General features: G+C 36.0%; 1 protein-coding gene across 1 annotated transcript in view; it reads left to right on the top strand.

Moving 5' to 3' along the window:
* Window positions 1-20,530, top strand: part of LOC111151119 (usherin) — a 680,307-nt gene that overhangs the window by 386,380 nt on the left and 273,397 nt on the right. The window contains exon 37 of the mRNA XM_022508904.1: window positions 13,808-13,987. Coding sequence (XP_022364612.1) covers window positions 13,808-13,987 — 180 coding nt within the window. The remainder of the gene's footprint in view (window positions 1-13,807; window positions 13,988-20,530) is intronic.

The following is a 20,530-nucleotide window of genomic DNA, read 5'->3' as shown; positions in this document are numbered from 1 at the left end:
TTTTTTTTTTTTTTTTTTTTTTTTTTTTTTTTTTTTTTTTTTCATAAAGACCCTGTATTTCTTGTTAGGGTTATGTCCAGGTATTTTACTTTTTTGGGGGATTAACTTTTTTGTGATTGTGCTTATTTATTTTTAATGTAATATTAGAAGAATCATTACTGGTATCACATCGATGTTTTAAAATATGCCATTTTCACCAATACTATTTGAAAGCATTTATAAATCTCTGAGTTCATTTTTCCAGCTCTAGTAAGACTAGAAGTAAGTAAGTAAGAAAATACAGAGGTCCTTATACTTATGGAACATTCTTTGAGTCCAGCCCATTCAGTTATCTGAATTTAGATGAATATAACACACTGACAGACAAGATGGATGCTTTTACTGTGAACAAAAAGTTTTTTTTAATTTAAGTTCCAATCACAAGTATAACCCATACAGCATGATGATTTCACATAAACCACAACCAAACTTTGACTAATTTTTTGTTCCCAGAAATTCCTTTGAGAAAATTAAAATAAGCTTGTCAAGCAAATATAAAAGGTATAACATATTTGTATCCATTTGTACCAATTGAGAAAACCAGCAGTTCCCTTTTTTGGAATTGTTAAATAGAAATAATTAGATAGGCACACAAAAAAATCTGTAAAGTCATGTTCCTGGCAAAGTTTATTTACATAACAAAACTCGAAAGGGGTGTTCCTAAATGTTGAGCTATGTGGATTAACCACATTGTGGTGAATTCATTTTAAAATTTATGCAGATGTGCATTTATTGATAAATATGCAGTATTGCAGTGACAGAATAATATTATAAAATTCTAGAAGTGTAAAATGTAGTAATATATTTATATATGTGTGTGTATGTAAAAATATGGAAGGATACATACCAAAATACACCAAAACATTAACAAGGTGATAATAATTATCTTGAAATTTTCGGTAATTTTAGTTTTTCTCTTCATAGTGTCTGATGTAGTCTTAAAATTTATAATAAACATAGATTTCTTTTATAATCAGACAAAGAAGGAATGAATGAAGGCAAGAGAGAAAAAAAAAGAGGTAGTTTGTAGCATGTATCATCTTACAGCAAAACTATTAGAAGATTATAGGAGACAGTAGACCCTAAAACTCCAAATCTCAAGTGAACTTGGGAACAGAAGACTTGACTTCATTAAGTATGGGGAGTTAAACATCTTGGGCCTGGACTTCTTTCAAATGCCCAACCAATTGCAATTACTGTGTATCATCTTCTTGCTTTTAATCGAGTCCCTTAAACTTAAAGTGATTCACTTTCCCTTTTCCCTAATAATTTATTCCTTTATGATAATAGAGTTTCTTAATATCTTTTTTGATTTGTTCTCTCTGTTTCCTGTCTAATGATTTACTCTGTATGGCAGATGTGCAAAAGTTACCATATTAGAAAAATTATTATGCTATAATAATTATGGTACCATCAAACTGAAGTAAATTATGCTTCATTGTAAATAGTAAAATGTATTAATTTTTTTAAAAGCCTTTTTATGCCAGAGAGGATAAATAAAGTTACCTTAATATACTTTCATTAAACACCATGACAGTACAAGCCACATTGACAGAACTGACAACTAATCAACTCACTCCTTACAGCAGTCCTTCCACGTAGTTCTGGAATTAGCTTCCTCAGGACTATGAATTAAACGCAATGTATGTAACAGAATCTGTGCATTCTATGAATAAGAGTTTCACCTTCATTTTGTCTGAATATATATATGTAGGAAGATCTTGGAACAAAGTTTCCTTCCATCAATTTAAGATGAAAATGCACCTACATTTTAAGTGTGCATTCTTGTTTTCCCTTTGGCATATCACAATAGGGTTGTCAAATAGGCATACAAAGTGAGCTACACATGTAATTTTGAATTTTTAATACATGTAAAAAAATAAAAAGGAATAGCAGAAATTAACTTAGTAGTGTATCTTATTTGAATGAATGTACCCAAAATACTGTCAGTCTTAAAGTTAATAATGAGATTGCATGTTCTTTTTCTTATAATAAGTTTATGTGTATATTTTACACTTCAAGGACACTTCAGTGCAAATGATCATCTTGATCAGAAATATTTGATCTATATTTAGTTTTCAAAACAGTTTCAATTTAAAAAGTAGATTCCCATACCAACATAATTTAAAAATTTTCTAATAACTAAATCACCTAACAGTTTTTAATTTAACTGAACTAAAATTAAATAAAATTAGAAACTCAGTTCCGCAGACACACTAGCCACGTTTTGAGTGCTCAATAGCCACAGATGGATAGTGGCCATTGCCTGCGAGTGCTCAGGCTCAGAACATGTGCAAAAGATGTCAGCATATTTTGTAAAAAGTGAAAAGTTAAGTCAGTGCCAGACTATAGGGAACATATTATCTACTGGATTTCAGAGAACGTGAAGTAACTGATGTTTTTCCTCATTAAATCAACTGGTTGGCTGGTTGGCTGAATTGGTAATCAAACAGTTGCTCTGGGTCTTTGCAGAAATCATCTCAGTTTCCTTTTTTAGGTCCTTTAATATTTTCTAAGGCAAATATTTGTATGTGCCCCAATCATGCTGAAAGCTGTCTCCCCTGGATATTCCTGTTATCCTTGAGACAACCCTTGATTTAACGGATACATAGAAAATTTAGAGGAAAATAATGAGCATCTACATTAACAGAAGAAATTGAATGTAGCTTGAGCTACCATGTTTTGCTCTTCTCAACCGTCTTATAAATCATGTAAATAAGTACAATAAACATTTATTGAGTGATTCCATAATACTTTGGATCTCCAGGTCCATCATTTGTGATGACACATAGAAGTTGGCCAAGGAAAGCTAAAAGTATGTCATATGTCAAATAACGCCTTCCATCAAGTTTAGAGCGCCATTTCTTTCTCAGCATTACAACTTAGTGTAATGGCACTTGGCGGTATTGGCATTTCTGATATGACTTCTTTTGGCTAGCTCAGCATTCTTAAAAAATAAATAGTTTTTTCACTCTGTGATTGAAAGGGTTAAATAGTACCAATTCATTACCACTCACAAAAGGATTTATTTTGTTCTCATAAATCAGTTTTATTCCACATTTTTATTATTCCCTTGGGTGAGCTACTCCAATTGAAATCAATACAAGTGCAAGTGACACAATCAATCTAGATATTTGATTATGGATTGGAGATCCCCAGGCTGGCTTTTTTAGCCAGTTTCTTTCTGATCATCTCCCCCAAAGAACTGACTATTCTTATTGGCACCTATGACTTATGAACATGTTTAAAAAGCAGATAATAATTTTCATTTGTTTACTGATGATGGAAGCCTGCAGAAGGAGCAGAGATTAAAAGGTCAAGACTTAAAATATGTAACTACAGTGTTGCTAATAAGCTGTCCCAATTTTTCAGTATTTTTCTTAACATGAAGTTAGCTTTAAAATAACTTTATTCTTTCTTTAAAAAATACAAACTAATATAATTGGTGGCTGTAAACTGCATTCTTAGGCAGTGATTAACTACTTCTCATGATAGAGATGTTTTCACTCATTTATTGTAGAACTTAACTACACTAACTAGGTTAAGTAATAAGAAAACAGTTAAGGTGAATAAAATGCCTTTGAAGGGATTCAAGCTGGTTCTTTTCATTTCCATAATTATCCAGGCTGGAAAGCCACCATCGAGGGATTTAAAAGAGGAAAACAGTTCAACTTTAAATTAGAGAGCAAAATTGATTAAGTTGTTGCTCAAGAGGGCAACATTTATATATCAAACTCTCTCTGCTTTACAAACAAATTTATATCTTATGATCCTTTACACATTGAATGCTTATTTGGGGACTCATGGTACCACATTATAGTTCTCTTGCCTCTGACTCTAGCCACCTGTTCTTGGTTCTTGAGCCAAATTTTTGCAAAGGCACAATTACACCATTTTGTAACTCATTTTCTTATACTTAGAATAAGGCAATATTTGGTACACTTATCTGATTATTTCCTTAAAATAAATTCCAAGGCAATATTAACACTACATTTGCTTCTTTCAGCAAATATGTTAGCCTCATTTAGCCTTTTAATTGTTTTCACTGAGCTCTGTAGGAAAGAGGATGTTTTGTGTTTTTTCGCAAATTACCTCTAGAAGGCACATAAGTTTGAAAGAGTTTAAAAGAAGCCCTTTAGAAGCAGTTGAAACAGCAAATCCATCCTTCTTTCATCCCGAGTCTTTAATTATTCTTTAGTTAATCTTGTTAAGCCTTCAGAACAGCAGCTCTCCCTTCAGTCAAAGCCATGCACTTGGATTTCCACTTGCAAACTTCTTGGGCATGTGGAATTAGGGACTGTCTATAACAGATTTTCTTCCTGCTTCTTCTCCCTCCAGCAATTTGCATGTATAACTGCTGCATAATTAAAGATATTCACAGCATTGATGACAGAACAGTGCGGTGGCATAAGATAGGACTCTGTCAATACAGTGTTCTTTCCACATGCACTGTTCCATTCTTTAAAAAGAGTTCACTCAAGAAAATCAATCTAGAAATTGGCAATGCCTCTCTTTGTACCGAAAGGCAGCACATTTTTAAAGAGGTAGTCACTTTAATTGTTCAATGCAGAGGTAAAACTTTAAAGGGCCAGAGAGTAAACGTTTTACACCTTGCAGGCACTAGGGCCTATGCCATAACTCCTCAGTTGCACAGTTATAGCATGACAATACCTAGAATATAAGTGTCTGTGTTCTAATAAAACTTTATTTATAAAAGCAGGAAGCTGGCCAGATTTGACCTGTAGGCTGTAGTTTGCAGATCTCTGGTTTTATTATAATTTATTTATAAATTTAAATCCAATTTGTATATTTTCCTTGTGTATTTAACTCTTTCATCATGCTTTTGATTTTTAAAAATTGTGTGTGCTAGCTTAAAATGTATATAATATAGAAAAATGACAATGAACCCCATTCCCGATAAATAACCCATGTCAACAAATGCAGAACATCATTTCCAACCTCTCTTAATTCATGAGTGGTTTCTTGGTAATAAACAACAGAAACAATTCTGGTTAATTAAGGCAAAAATGAATGATTACAAGAGAACTGAGCATTTAAAAAAGTTGTCAGGAAAGCTGGTGAGTAAGGCTTGTGTGGAGACCACAAATAGCTTGGCCCAGACAAGCTTGGCCTCCAGATGTCCCTGCCTTGCCCTCACCCCCACCCCCTCCTAACCCTCCCACACTCCCGGAGCAGCACTGGACAATGCTGCCCTACTTCTGCATTCTCAACAATTCTAGAGACATCTAGAGGAATCCCTTGTTGACTTGAGTTAGCTGCATTCCCTCCAGTTGTGTAGTCCCTAGGTGGCAGCATCTAATGGGCAGCCCTGTCGTCAGTGTCCACATGACCTCCAGCTATCCTTTCATTTTAAAAAAAAAAAACCTAATTATATTCTTTATCATTTTCTTTGTATATATCTATCATCTCATTCGTTGTTATTATCTCTTGATTTTTTCTCTTATGCATTGATTATGATTATCTCAGGGCTTTCCATCATGCCATTGATTTAAATTTTATCTGTTTCTATTGTGTTCCTTACTTTTTCTAACTTTATTAAATATTTAATGTGGGTTTTTTTTTTTCTAATTTTCAATTTGTTTCTCTGGCTTTGCAACATTCTTTTTCATTGTATTGGGAATATGTGTCACTTTTCTCCCCCACAACCATGTGATTACTTTGTCTTTTTATGTTGGGATCTTTTCTTTTCTTTTGGCTATATGTATGCATGTTCAGTATGTTCTTCCCTTAAAATTTATTTTGCTTCTGCCTTGTATGGGCAGCTCTGTCCAGACTTTGCTTTTGTTCTGAACATGGCCACTTCTTTTCCTTTCTGGTGATAGTTAGTCTTCCCTCAACCTAAGCTTTGAGAACTGGGTGTTGTGATTAATATCTTTGTCTGTAACCTTGGGGTGGGGATAGGAGGAAATGGGAGCAAATTCAAGGATATGGATAAATTCATTGGGCTGAATTCTAGGGGATCTAGTTTCTCGGTCTCCTCTGAAATCCCATCAAATGTCTCCTGTAGCAGTCTCCACTCCATTTATTCACATACATATCCCAGTCCTAGTAACACCAGCTTCTTCCCCCAACTCAACACAGTGTTCAGTAGAATGGCCGTTCTTCCTATTTCTACTGACTCTACTCCATTCATTTCCCTTCAGATTGAAGAAAATTAGTAAGAGTTCCAAGGATTTTGCTTGGTTTTTATTCCTTACTCTAGGAGCAGAATTAGGAACTATGTTATGCTGAGCATAAATGTACCATATCTTTCTTTTGTTGTGAGGTTTCAAAATTAATGTCATTAATTTGTTCCTTTTCCTTTATACATTTGCTCTAGGATTTTCAGCTGTTCTTGTTAATCTTATTATTTTTGTTCTCCTAGTTTTCTTCCATTTTGGAAGGCATTTTAGAAAGGTAATTCTGTCATACTAATTTATCCATTCTTCTCCATAAAGCATAAACTTTTGTAAGTACACCATTTATTCCTAATTCTCTTCTCAGCAAGGTGATTCATTTCCACAGTTTGGAAACTGTAACGCACAGACTCTAAAATAGCATAGGATTATCCCAACCTCTTGGTACTAACACTTGTGTAATCTATTCCCCTAGCATGTGGTCAAGACCTGTGGCTTGTCCATAACCAAAAGACTATGGCAGAGAAGGGAGGATGTTAGTTCTATGACAACATTACATAAGATTGTAACCCATCTTGCTGGGAGACTAGCTCCCTTGCTGGCTTTAATAAAGCAGGCAGCCATGTTGGGGAGACCAATGAGAAAGAAATGGGGGCAATTTCTACACAAAAGCCAGCTGGCAACTGAGGGCCAATAACCTGCAGGAAACTGAGGCACTCAGTTCCAAGAGCCTGAAAAGAACAGAATGCTGTCAGAAACTACCTGAGTTGGAGGTGATCCTTCCCCAGTAGGACCTTGAAATGGCACTTTGGTCCCAGCCAGCACCTTGACTGCAACCTTTAAAGATCCTGAGCACAAGACCCAGTTAAGCATGCTCCCACCCCTGGCCCACAGGAAGTATGAGATAAGAAATATATGTTGTTTTGAGCGGCTTAGCTTGTGATAATGTCATCACACGATAATAGAGAACTAGTACGGGAACACAGAACGATGTGACTGCAGAAGATAAAGCAGGCAGAAGTCACCACAGAAGATGATATAATTCTCACCCAAAATGGATGTTCTCCTTTAATGGAGAATCTATCTCAAGTGTATGTAGCTAAGTAACTAAAAAGAAAATTGTAAGCATTTCATTAAGAATTGGTGATAAGGTGCTCAGGGATCCATAACGATTGCTGAACTATGCATTTGATCACAGTAGTACTAGAAGTTCAGTATGGCCCAAGTGTTTAGTAAGGTTCTGCTAGAATTCCAAAAGGAAACAGCAGCTTCTGTCAATCAGTCAGTCATGTTCATGTCCAAAATTTACTCTGGAAGCTGCAAATCACCTTCTATGGTAGCATATTTTCCCAAATAGCTCTTGGCTGATTGAAGATGATGGCAATAGTTTGTTCATTTGGAAAACTAATACTTTGTCCAGTTGGGGAAAATATTAATCAAAGTACAAAAAAAACCAAAAAAACAAAAAACCCTGACTTTTCAGAGTATAACATAGTTGATGAAAATGAACCATACTTCCCTAAGTTACCACAATCATAACAAACCTCTTACTCTTGAGAAATTTATCTGCACATACACACACATAGTTCTTTTCTGATATTAATAAAGTGAAATCCATTTAGGAAAACCTGACTATGGCTTATAAAACAAAATTGATGAAAAGAAGCCATGCTCCAAAAGACTTTTTTAAATGATATTTTAAATATTTGGAAGAGTAATTGTACATTAGTGATAGTCTTTCCCACACATTAAAAATAAAAACAAAGGAGTGCCTGGGTGGCTCAGTTGTTAGGCGTCTGCCTTCAGCTCAGGTCGTGATCCCGGAGTTCTGGGATCGAACCCCGCATCGGGTTCCCTGCTCTCCGGGAAGCCTGCTTCTCCCTCTCCCACTCTCTCTGCTTGTGTTCCCTCTCTCACTGTCTCTTTCTGTGTCAAATAAATAAATAAAATTGTTTTAAAAACAAAAAGAACAAGACAAAACAAAAAATCCTCAGTATTTACGGAGCTCTTCTTGTTCCTGCACAAGCGAAGACTCAGGGCAGAGGTTTCTGAAGCATCTTTTGGTGAGTTGTTGGAACATTCTCTGGATTTATTCCCTGAACTACAATTGTCATTCTAGCAGAGTGACCACTCTTAAGAGGATTCAGAGAAGTACAGCTTTTACTAGATGACAACTAATTAAAAATCACATTAGAGTAATTACAATAATGGTAAGAAATATGATGCATTAATAGAGCACTGTCCTTCCTAGGGCTCTGAGTCACTCACAGGTTACCCATTTCTTTCTCTTTCAAAACGTTCTGTGGAGAAGACAGCTACGTCGGTATACATCTATAAATATTTTCTATGTTGGCAACAATTTAAGGCCAGGAATAGATCCCTTTAACCATATGTTAACTTAAAAAGGAACAAATGCCCAGTGCTATTCGGACCTCTGCCAAGATGCTATCTATGATCATAATGGAGTTTGGAGGATGCACTTGCCTTTTGGGTAAAATAATTTGAAATAATAACTTTAGAAAGAATAAACAAAAGTAACTTAAATATTAATGCATGCTATAGAGTGACCTAGAGTTACTAGCTCACATTAAAGGCCTTATTCACCACTTTGCCCAGATCTGTGATTTGTCATTCTATGTCTTTTGATTTGGGGATTGGCGGAATTCTGTGATAATGAGACAGAGCCGAACAACACTAAAATTGAGACCTCAATATCAGGGAAATATCGCATTTTCTTTTTACAGCAAGAAGTGGGGAAATTAGTTAACACCTTTCCTACCTTCAGGTGTAATTGGATTCAGAAAAAGGCTAACTTAAAGCAGGACCAGGGCTGACATGGAAAATCCTCACAAGGTAACAAGAATCAGTTTGGTTTGTTCGCTGTCATTTCTCATTATAATCTTTGTCATGAGAATGGATTCATGTTGTGCCATTTTCTGTTCTTGTTACAATCTTTGTCACATGAATAAGATATCAGGATGTTAATGCCTGGCATACAGACTTCTGTGTGTGATGATACTGTACAAGACTACGCTGACCTTTGCAATATTATGTATTCTGATTGGTTGTTCATTTCACCTCTTTCCCACAAGTTAATAAGGCTGTAAAAAGGAGAGAACCGAAATGGCCAGCCAGTCAAATTATAGAATATTGAAAAGGTCAGAGCAGTACAGCACAGAGGAAAAAAAAAAATTATGGAATATATGGTGCATTAAAATTCTTGTGACAATGATTATAACAAGAATTGGAAAGGATACCCATTTATGTTGTATCAATCTGGAGAACCCCATAGGACGATATTCCTGAGACAGCAATCATTTACGCCTCCCTGGATCATACGTGTCTATTTACGCTGGTTTTTGCTTAAAAAAAAAATAATTGTATAGAAAATATCCTACTATTCAACAAATAACATTAAATGTAAGATTTTAGCCTTAAAAAAATGGGCATGACTGCTATTAACATTTTTTGGGTAAGATTTCATATCCGCAGCTAAGAAAATGTTTTTTACAAGTAAGGTCTGTTGGGTATAGATTTATGTTGGCTGTTTCTCAATTTAACACTTTTCTCTTCAAAATAAAGTAGAAAAGTAGGCCTGAATGACTTAACTTCTTAGAAAATCCTTTAGGATGTAGAATGTCTTGGGGGAGCATCTAGGAGTTTATTTGAAAATTTTAGGAATCTAACCAAAACTACTTGTTGTTTTTTGCTTATGAGGCATGATGTTGGACAATATACAAAGGATCTCTCCTTCCCCTGTATCTGCAGTGGTGAGATTGAAAGTGAGAGAGAGAAGTACCTACCAGAAATACTGAAGTGATTTTTCTCAGGTGTGCAAAATGACTACTCATTTTAAAAATTATTTTTATAAATACTTAAATATTTCTTATGAAATAATTTACTAGATTTTTTTAGTTTGTAAAGGTAGATCTGGTTGAAGAATCCACTTTATATGTTCTGAAGATGCATTATTTCACAAATAAAGATTTTATAGCCCAAAGCTACAGTCTAAAGGCATCATCAACAAGGATGTCAAAAGTGACCTAAGTATTTTGGGAAACAGACGAGATGAATTTGGATCATTACTTTAAAGACTAGCTTGAACGTAGATTAAATAATCCTAAAATGAGTTTTTCTGCATGCTTGAGAACAATTACCAGTGATTCCTGGGCCCTGCCTTCGAACAGTCTCATTTGGTAGGTCTGGAGTGGAACTCAGCTCTGTGGATGTTGATGAAGTATTCCCAGGTGACTCTGATGTAGGTGGCCCCTGAAACACTAGTGTGATGACCTCGTCTGCAGAGTGCTTAGTGTGACCCCCAGGTTAAAGCCCAGTGGTGCAGACCACACCTGAAGAGGTGGATGAGGGGAACTTGACTTCAGACTTAGTGCCTGGTGGCAGGGTGACAGCGAGTCGTGGTTCCAGGGCCTTCACCGTCCACTTATACTTACAAATAGGGTCAGCGCTAAGGGAGACCAGACAGAAATGGTCACCTATGATAGGAAATGCTTATCATTTTAGCATTTTCTAGCTTGATTCTTGAGGCTGAACCAACGGAGCTGCATTTTCCAGCCGACTGAAAACAAAGTTTATGCAGCGAAAAGCAGTAAAGCGAGACCCTCTCAAGAGTGGGGAGGTAGGGTGGCAGAGGGGATCTGAGGACTTGCATTTTAAGAATTTTCCACCAGGATCTCAGAACTCAAACCAGTCCAGTTCAAAGGAAGAAAGAGAAGAATAAAGTGGAGACAGAGACAAAATCTGTGGATCCGGTTTTGGTTTTAAATCTGGGGATTTGTGAGCTTTGCCGAGGGTTGAAATCCTGACGGTCACTCCAGGCTTATGAATGGAGCTGCATGTGAGCGGGGTATAAGGGAGCACTGGACTCACTCAGCTGTGTGGTTCCTGGAGATACACAAGTTCTTTTTTGAGCTGAACAAAATGGTTATGTAATTGCATACTTCTCATAATTATTGAGTAATTATATACTTCTTATAATTACTGAGTAATCATTGTTCTATAACTAGAACTTAATGTTACAACTAATTGTATAATTACCATGTATTAATGTTATCTGGGAAACTTAGAATAGAGTGGTATTTAATATATTTGCCCCTGCCATGCCATTTTCAAAGATAGCAACATTGTTTGTTTTACAGCTAGAAATTTGCTTCAGAAACAAACAAAATATAAGGGAAAAAAAACTCTTACCAATACTATAATCTTAGATGTTAACTCCTTGTTCTTACATTTGCACCTGGCTTGAAATTTTATAAAATCGTATTCTCTTGGCTTAATTTTAGAATTCTCATCATTATTTTGTAGTCTTCAATTTTTTGTAAGGTATGTGCTGTTACACTACTTCAGAGGCCATTAGGCATCTACCTGGGTCTTGCAGGATAAAGCTGACCTTTTTGAAATTTTACAATTGGGTATGTGACAACAGCAGCAATTGTTTCAGCTATAACTGAAAATTCTCCCAAGGAGTTAGACATTATGGGACTTGAGGTCTTCAAATGCGGATAATGTAATTTTTCTTTGACAGTGCTTACAACGGACTCATAGTAAATCTTAACCAGGTTTCTTGAGTCCGGGAGCGATGTCTTGTACATCTTGAGCATATTGTTATCAGAACCTAGCAAAGCCTGCTCTCTGCATGCAGTTGGAGTCAATAATCTGTCTAATCAGGTTGACTAGTTACAAAGAACCTGTGAGAGCTAATAAAGTGTCATTTGGAAATGTCTTTTCAAGGCAACTTTTCAGGTTTCAGAACTTCTTGTTGGTATGGGCTCCACATAGATCTATCTGTGGTGTCTATTTCCATTTTAGGAACTTAAAACAATTCTTAAGCAGTGAACATATCTTTATCTTATTTTACTAAAACTGAATAGAAATTATTATCCTCATGTTTTAGCCCCTAAGTACATTTATTCCCTTGGGGATAAACCACTCCGTTGTGCCAATTTCAAGTTCAGAGCAATAAATTCTTCCATGACACTAGGGATTTCTTCTGGTCATGGGAAACATTTAACTTACACCTGTGTATTTTGCAGCAATAATTTTTTTCAGCTACATCCTTCTTCCCAAAACTATTATAAGTATCTTTTAAAGATTTTTGTGTATTTTTAAAGTTTTTGTCTGCCTTACCCACATTTCATGAAAATGCTCATAACTAGACGTGAGATCCTCTTTCACGTCATTTGATTCCTTATTAATTATAGAGTTTGATGTATAACATGATTGGACAATGACCTAGGGGTAGCAGATGTGATTAATGTTGTTTTGTTCATTGAAAAATATTAGAATTTTGATTCATATACATTGTTGGTGGGAGAGAGGGAAAATGTAATAGAAGAGTAATTGCTACAGAGGAAGTAAAATACAGAGTGTAGAATTCTTTATCACTTGCTAGTTGTAAATGTTTGTTTTGTATGTATTAGTTTGTTTATAAATGTTTTGTTTGTAATGTATCAGTTGTACTCTAGCAAGAACAGTTACACTTCTTAGTTGCTGTAGATGAATACCTATTATATGCTGGGTAATGTAAAGAAATGATCTCGTTTAATCTTCATAGTAACATTGCAATCAAAGTATTATCATTCCCCACTCTCAGATGAAAAACATAGATTCAGACATACTGAATAACTTAGCAAAGAGCACATTCCTCAAGAATGATAAGGACAGGCTCAAATGCAGAACTTTCTAACAATCAAATGCATGTACTTTTCTTTGCACCATATTCTGCTATAAAACCGTGTCCAAAATATGGTATTTTTTATAACTATTACAACTATTCTGTTTATCATACAGTGCAAGATCATTATTGGTATGTGGCCATATTTTAATTTTTTCACATTTAACCAGTAAAGATTGTATCATTATCTGGAAATCTTGCAAATATGCTTTCCCCTTAAAGTCCAGCACCATGTGTGTTTTTTATTCATTTGCCTATGTTTGTAGAATCTGTGTGGGGGAAATTAAAGGGACATACAATAAAAGTGTTTTGGCAAAGAAAAAAGGCTATTTGAGGTAAATAGCATATTGTTAACAACTCCTGTGTGTTAGGCATAATGATAACTAAATTTTACTAAATTTCAGCAATATTCTGAAAAATTTGCCTCATAAATATGCTATTTATATCCAGAACCATTCTAGATGGCGAGGAAAGAGTGTGATTTCCTCCTGTCTGCATATCGTATAAAATCCAAGAATGGGGGTGCCTGGGTGGCTTAGATAGTTAAGTGTCTCGCCTTCTGCTCAGGTCACAATCCCAGGGTCTTGGGATCAAGCCCCATGTCTGGATCTGAGCTCAGGGGGGACTCTGCTTGAGGATTCTCTCTCTCTCTCCCTCTGCTCCTTCCCCCACTCATGTGTTTTCTCTCTCTCAAATAGATAAATATAATCTAAAAAAAAAAAAAAAAAAAATCCAAGGATGGGGGAAGCAAACCCTCAAACAATTGTAAATAATCCATCATGGAATCAATTACTGTGTCTGTGTCTGAGCTGTCCTTGCATGCATGATACTTGTGAACAGCTGCACGCCATCTTAGAACAACAGTTCAGTTATTTTGATCACGGATGAATGAATGAACTCTTAAATATACACTAATTTTCATAATTTTCCTTTTTATCAGCAGTTAATAACTACACTCTTCTGAATGGCACACAAGTCATGCACCGCAGTGAAGAGACCAACGTTTGGGTATTCATTGAGGGGCTGGTTCCTTTTACTAACTATACTGTGCAAGTGAATGCTTCAAATAGCCAAGGCAGCTTGATGAGTGACCCCATAACCCTGGCAATGCCACCCGGGGGTAAGTCCATGAACAATGTTGGCTACATAGATTTATATAACTGCTCTACTATAAGTCTTCCCTGAGTGCTTCATTATTGTGAAAATTAATTTTTTTTTAGAACTTAGAGGCTCAATTGTATTTCTGGTTGTTTGGGTTGTTGTTTTGTTTGACTGAGACCCTTTTATTGATTTTTTTTGTTCTGTTGAGACTGCTTTCATCTTGCACTGTGTGTATGTACGGGTATATATCATACATATGTATCTCTTGCTTTGCATGTGTGTGCAGCAAATGGAAAGGGAAAGCTACTCACACCACTGGAAAAACACCTTTAACTTCCATGCCCTAATGATTAGAGTTCAATAGTGTCACTTTTATACGTGAAATGTGATAAAATCCAGATACTTTTATTTTAACTATCTGTATAAATAACCGATTTAACTTATTTAGAATTATTATGTTGATCTGCAGTCACCTCCACCCTTATTTTAACCAATTGTGTGACTAACTGCTAAGAAGAAAACTCCCTGTTAGATTGGTAAGGACAGCCCTTGAACAAAGCATGCCTCAAAATAATAAGAGCGTGATTCTCAACTGAGTGTTCCGGAATGTCTGTTCTCTGAAAATACAAAAGGCAAAGGACTCTGTAACACCCGACTGTAGCTCAGCTTCAAAAACCAGTGTCTCTGGACTAAGGGAGGAATGTCCCTATGTCGTTAAGCAGCAGGACTGGATAAATACCTCTCCCATCACAAAGGGTTTAAGAGCAGCAAAAGCCTCCTCAGGAGAGGACAATGAAGAGTTAATTTGTGGTTTGTATAGAATGCTTCTCCCAAGGAAAGATTTAATACCTGCTCTATCATTAAAACCACTCACTGTTATCTACCTTTCGTGACATTGTAAGACTTAATGAATAGATGTTTACCAAAACACCTGAAACTCTAAATGGCAGAAGCCACATTGTTTAAGAATGCTTGGAAGAGACCTAGCTGAGCGACTCACTGTCAGATTTCATAAACCAATAAAAAAAAAAAAATTTTTTTTTTTTAAAAAGACGTTGGATTTAGATAGGGGCTTGTTTAAGAATTGAGACCAAAAAACCAAAACAAAACAAAATCAAGAAAAGAAACCTTAGGTATTCATATCTTCATTTTTTAATTTAGCCCAACATACTGGAAAGGATAGAACATTTAATGACTCTATACCTTAGTATATAATAACCTTTATTCACACTTAGAAATTAAACAGTAATTAGTGCCTTAATGGAGATTTTTAAATTACATAGCAATACCTTCTTAACAGGATATGTGGGAATTTAATGAGTTATAGATTCCTTTTATGGCATTCATACTGATTTAGATGGTTCGTAATTTACAGCAAGTTACATCATATTCATAAAATAGGACCAATTTAATTCATTGTTCATGCACTTAGGAATGCCTAGTAATTTAGAGTAAATATCTCTGGGTGCATGTATATATACAATTCACTTAAACATAGCAAGCTTCTCATGCTAACTCAGTATACAATCTGTGCCTGTATCTGTCAGTGGTTAGTAGAAGAGTTAAAATTATGCAAACAGGAAGAAACTAAAATTTTCTTTCCAGCTATACAGTTGAGCTGAAGTCAACTGCTGAGTTTACTTTTATGTCTACTCTGTGGACGCTTATTCATGCCATTATCATGCCTTCTGCAGGTTCATAGTCTCTGGGCATGATGTAATTATTGACTTTCTAAACTCAGAAATCCAGAATTTGGGAGATGGCCCTTCACCAAAAGAGGAAGCAAAATGTCTTCAAAGACATTGATTTGCTCAAGTTTATTGTAGCCATTAAGACATACTTTTTTTTTTTCATCATTAGATTGTTGTTGATTACAATTAGGAAACTTATAGCTTTGAAATTATCTTTTTTATGACCTTGTGGCAGTTTAAAGGTGACACCTCATTGATTAAATAGGTTTTAGTTCATGCTTCCTTTTACTTAATGATCTGAAAACATATTATCCTGATTTACACATAAAATCATGCTGAAAAGCATGTGGCATTCACTAGAATATGTGTGTTTAAGTAGAATTAAATTAGTACTGAGAGTTATTAAAGAAATCTTCCATGCCTTTATCCAGTGAACTGTGCTTTGTACTGAAATGAATAATAAATGAACCAATGTACAGAAGTGAACCAACTTATGGGCAGAGAAGGTTCTGTATGCTATTTACTTTTCCATTATATTTAGATTGTTACCATTTTTTGCCGTTTCCTTGATTCAAATATTAAGTCTCTTTTTTGGTGATGTGGAATTCCTGCTCTCTCTCACTGCTGGATTATGCAAGATTTGTAATGATAATACCCTTAGCTATGTTTTCTTCTTAGTATAGCTGAAAAATATAATAATAGAAGGTTTAGGCAAAATAGACATGCTATTTTTTTCTTGATGAAATGTTTGCTATCAAATGTGGTCTGGAAAACTGCCTTGACCCCCTAGATCTGGCCAAGTCCTACTCATTTTTAAGGTTTCAACTTAGAAATAGGTCCTTCAGAAAGTTGTCTTTTACCAACTGAGGCTGAGATAGGGCCCCTAGGTGTCCTAGAGTACAATCATGTTACAGTGAAATGGCCTGTCTGATGGGACTGTCACAATCACTGGTTATAAGAGCCCCCACAGCAGGGACTGTTTTGTATTCACATTTTGATCTTCAGTGCCTAGACCAAACCTGGTGCATCATAATTGCATAATGAATAATCGGTGAGTGAAAGAATCAATCAGTCAGTCAGTCCAGGTAGCTTGATTAAGAGTTTTAAATTGTAAGCTTCTCATTGCTCAAGCCTGTTCATGCCTTGTCTTCTATCTGAGCAACCTTCTATTGTAACCAGCTATGGAGAATTTGACCCCCTCTGCACACTGTTGTCCAGTGTAGGGATACTGTGGTCATGCCCATATGACAAGGACCCCAGACTGTAAGGAGGACAGGGCATCAGATATAAGAGATACTCTCAAATTGCTCCAACTCACTGCTCTTTGATTCCCTCACTATGGTGGTTACTTAGGTAAGTGTAGAACAGAATGGTTATGAAATGCCTTATTTGATACCACCTTTCTCTATGTTTCTGTTTTTCTGATGAGAAAGAATAATGATGGAAATGCAGTTTATACCTCAGTAAAGCTGGAAAAAATTTTTTTAAAAAACCAGTCAAACGGGCACCTGGGTGGCTCAGTGGGTTAAAGCCTCGGCCTTCGGCTCAGGTCATGATCCCAGGGTCCTGGGATTGAGCCCCACATTGGGCTCTCTGCTTAGCGGGGAGCCTGCTTCCTCCTCTCTCTGCCTGTCTCTCTGCCTACTTGTGTTCTCTGTCAAATAAAAATAAATAAATAAAATCTTTAAAAAAAAAAAACAAAAAAACAGTCAAACAAGACCTAATCTCAAATCCTAGTTAATTCCATCACATCTCCCTGTTTCCTTGCTCTTGTGTTAAGAAAATTAATTTTATTTAAAAAAAATAAATAAGGCTCTCGACTTCAACTAAACAAGCAGAAAAAGGAATATGATTAAACAATCTGATAAACACAAGTTATTTTGAAGATGGAAATTAAGGCAAATGGGATCATGGAACCAAGAGCTCAGCACAAAAATGCACATTGGCAAATCCAAATCACACACACTTTTTATTTTAAAAATTCGTTTGAAATATTATTTGGTCAACTGGAAGAGTCTTGGGGGTTATTATTCCTTCATTTCTGTAGCATATCTCTAACCTCTTCCATGCTCAGGTTTTTGTATTTCTACAATGACTATATTATTTGGTTGTTTGTAATAACATAATGCTCATATTTAGCACTAGGATACTCATAGAAATGAAGAATATATTTAATCTGAGCTCTTGAATAGCATTATAGTGAAGGTTCAAGAGTTCTAGGAAAAAAAATTAAAAAAATAAAAATGGAATCCAAATGTTAATCCATAAATATGAAACTTTCCTGTGACCTTTACCCCTTCAAGGTCTGGAGTTACTAATGGGGTTAGGATTTCAACTCTTAATGGGGCTCAGTGCATTAGTGTTTTGTATGCATGGAATTCAGCATTCAGTTTAATAAGTGGTTGACATTGGTGATGTCCCTTAATTTGCTTAAATCTAATTGGCTCTTTTATCAGTCAAACCTGTATGGATTGGCAATTGATCAGAAAGGGTCAGCCATGACTCTGCATGTAGTTAAAGGATGGAAACCGCCCCCCCTCCATTAAAGTCACAGTTGCATGATAATAAGCAAGGGAAGAACAAATGAGCTTAGAGAAGGAAGGCAAAGAAGCTTAGAAGTTTTTCAGGTTCTTCAAGTTCAGAACAAAGGCATTATAGGGTATATAAATTTTAAATACACTGCATTTTGCCTCCAGACTTAAACCTTTTTTTTCCAGATGAACTGAAATCTTGTCTGAAACTGTCTTTGTTACATCAAAGACCTACTCAGAAAGCTAAAAGAGACAGAAGAAGCATAAAAGGGCATAGTTTAAAATGATTAATGACAAATTCCATACTGACGAGCTAGAAACAGATTTTTTATGAAACTTTTATATTTTTCCAAAAGGAATAATTTTATTCTATTTATCTTTCTCTGAACTGCTTTATTGTAACAGTGAAAGGAACTCAGAGCCACCTGAGTTTGTGAACTTAATCTGGTTTTCTAGGATGGTAAATAATTTGTCATTTATACCTTCAAATTGATGAGAATTATTATAACCCACAGACTTCATAAAAATACTAAGCTTGAAGAACATGGTTCTTTTCCAAAGGTGGGTTATTAGAAAATCAAAAACTGAGAAAGGCAAAATTGTTCTGAGTGGTTCGCTTTAGAATTTGAGTTTGTCTCTCCTTCCCTTGACCCCCCAACCCCCCTCTCCTACCACCTAAAACATCAGTGAAATAAAAAGAGTGTAATCCATTTGGAATTAAGCATTAGGCACGTTGTAAAAGCCTAGACTTCGGAATCCCACACACCTAGATTTGAATCCTCCTTCACTCACTGGCTGTGTGACTATGAGCAACTCACAGATAAATCTGAGCCTCAGTTTGTTCATCCATAAAACTGGCTCAATGGTAATTCCCACCTGATAGAGGATTAAACAGCACAATGTACTGTGCTTAGCACAGTGGCTGTCTTGGTAAATATTTGGTGCTTGCTACCTTCTTTGTTCTATTTCACTGCTAAGACTCTTTTTGAGCCTCTTGTGATATTGTGATTCAGAAGAAATACATGTGTGGTCTTTGGCCCCATTTCTGGCAGAGAGCTTCTAAATCCCTTGGAATTTCCTAGGTGATGAGAACTATAAAGTTGTCTTTTGCTGTGTTACTAAGGTGACTTTTGAACTTCACCTAAGGGTAGGAGCTGGTTTCCATTGTGTCAAGCAGGTGATCAGAGGATGGGAACTTTCAGTCCTTTCCCTCCCCAGGGAGGGGAGAGGGGCGGGAGGTTAGACCAGTCCTAAGCGATCATGTCTGGGTAATGAAGCCTCCATAAAAACCCATAAGGACGCAGTTCAGAGAGTTTCCAGGTTGGTGAATACATAGATATTTGCAGAGAGTGGCCAGTTTGAATAGGGCCTGAAAGCTCTGAGCCCCTTCCCACATACCTTGTCCTATGTATCTTTTCTTTCTGGCTGTTCCTGGGTTATATCCTTTGTAATAAGCCAGTACTCTACTGAGTAAATGGGTTTCCTGAGTTCTGTGACCTCTTCAAGCAAATTAATCGAACCGAAGGAGGGGGTCATGGAAACCTCGGATTTATAGCTGTTTTGTCAGAAGCACAGCTTGTATGTGTGTGGGGGAGAGGGACCAGTCTTGTGGGATTGAACACTTAACCTGTGGATTCTAATACTATCTTCAGGTAGATAGTGTCAGAACTGAGTGGAATTATAAGACATCCAGTTGTGTCTAGCACCATTGGAATTGGGTGTGCAGAAGACTTTTACCTCTGAAAGCTGGACAGTGAGGAAGGACAAGCAAAATTCAGAGTCTTTGCGCTTTCTGGAGAGACCTCCTACATTTTGTCCTCCTATATTTCCAGTCTCTTCCTACATTTACCCCTCAGAGCATTGACATAAATATCGACAGGCCAGCAGCCCTGCTAAGGGCTGGTTGTGATGTGTATTCGATGATGAAGTAAAGCTAAAAGGATGAAAAGTAATTTTCCTTTTAAAATAGCTTAAATATCTCCCTCCATGACCTCTGGAACATAATGTGCAAATGATTTTTACATCAAGCTCTCATTGGTTATCTTGGGATTTCAGTGGGCAGAAAAGCAGTATATTTTTTTCTTGATAGAATCTGTTCTGTATTCATACCAAGCCACTTATTAGATATAATGTTTATGATTATTTTTTATTTCCATTATATGTATATTTTATTCATAAATAAATACTTTCATAACTTTGTTAATGTTAGCCAAAAGAGAGGAGTTTGAAATTTTTACTAAATATTTTTCACCATTTCCCAATTTTCCTTAAATATACTTTTTGAAAATTTGAATCTTGGAATTGAAAGTGCATTTCGTTTTCCATTCAGTAGGAAAGCTT

The sequence above is a fragment of the Enhydra lutris genome, unplaced genomic scaffold (assembly GCF_002288905.1).
Source record: "Enhydra lutris kenyoni isolate GAN:26980312 unplaced genomic scaffold, ASM228890v2 scaffoldscaffold25, whole genome shotgun sequence".
NCBI classification, from domain to species: domain Eukaryota; kingdom Metazoa; phylum Chordata; class Mammalia; order Carnivora; family Mustelidae; genus Enhydra; species Enhydra lutris.
Note: the sequence above shows the minus strand (reverse complement) of the source record. Positions and strands in the feature narration are given on the sequence as shown.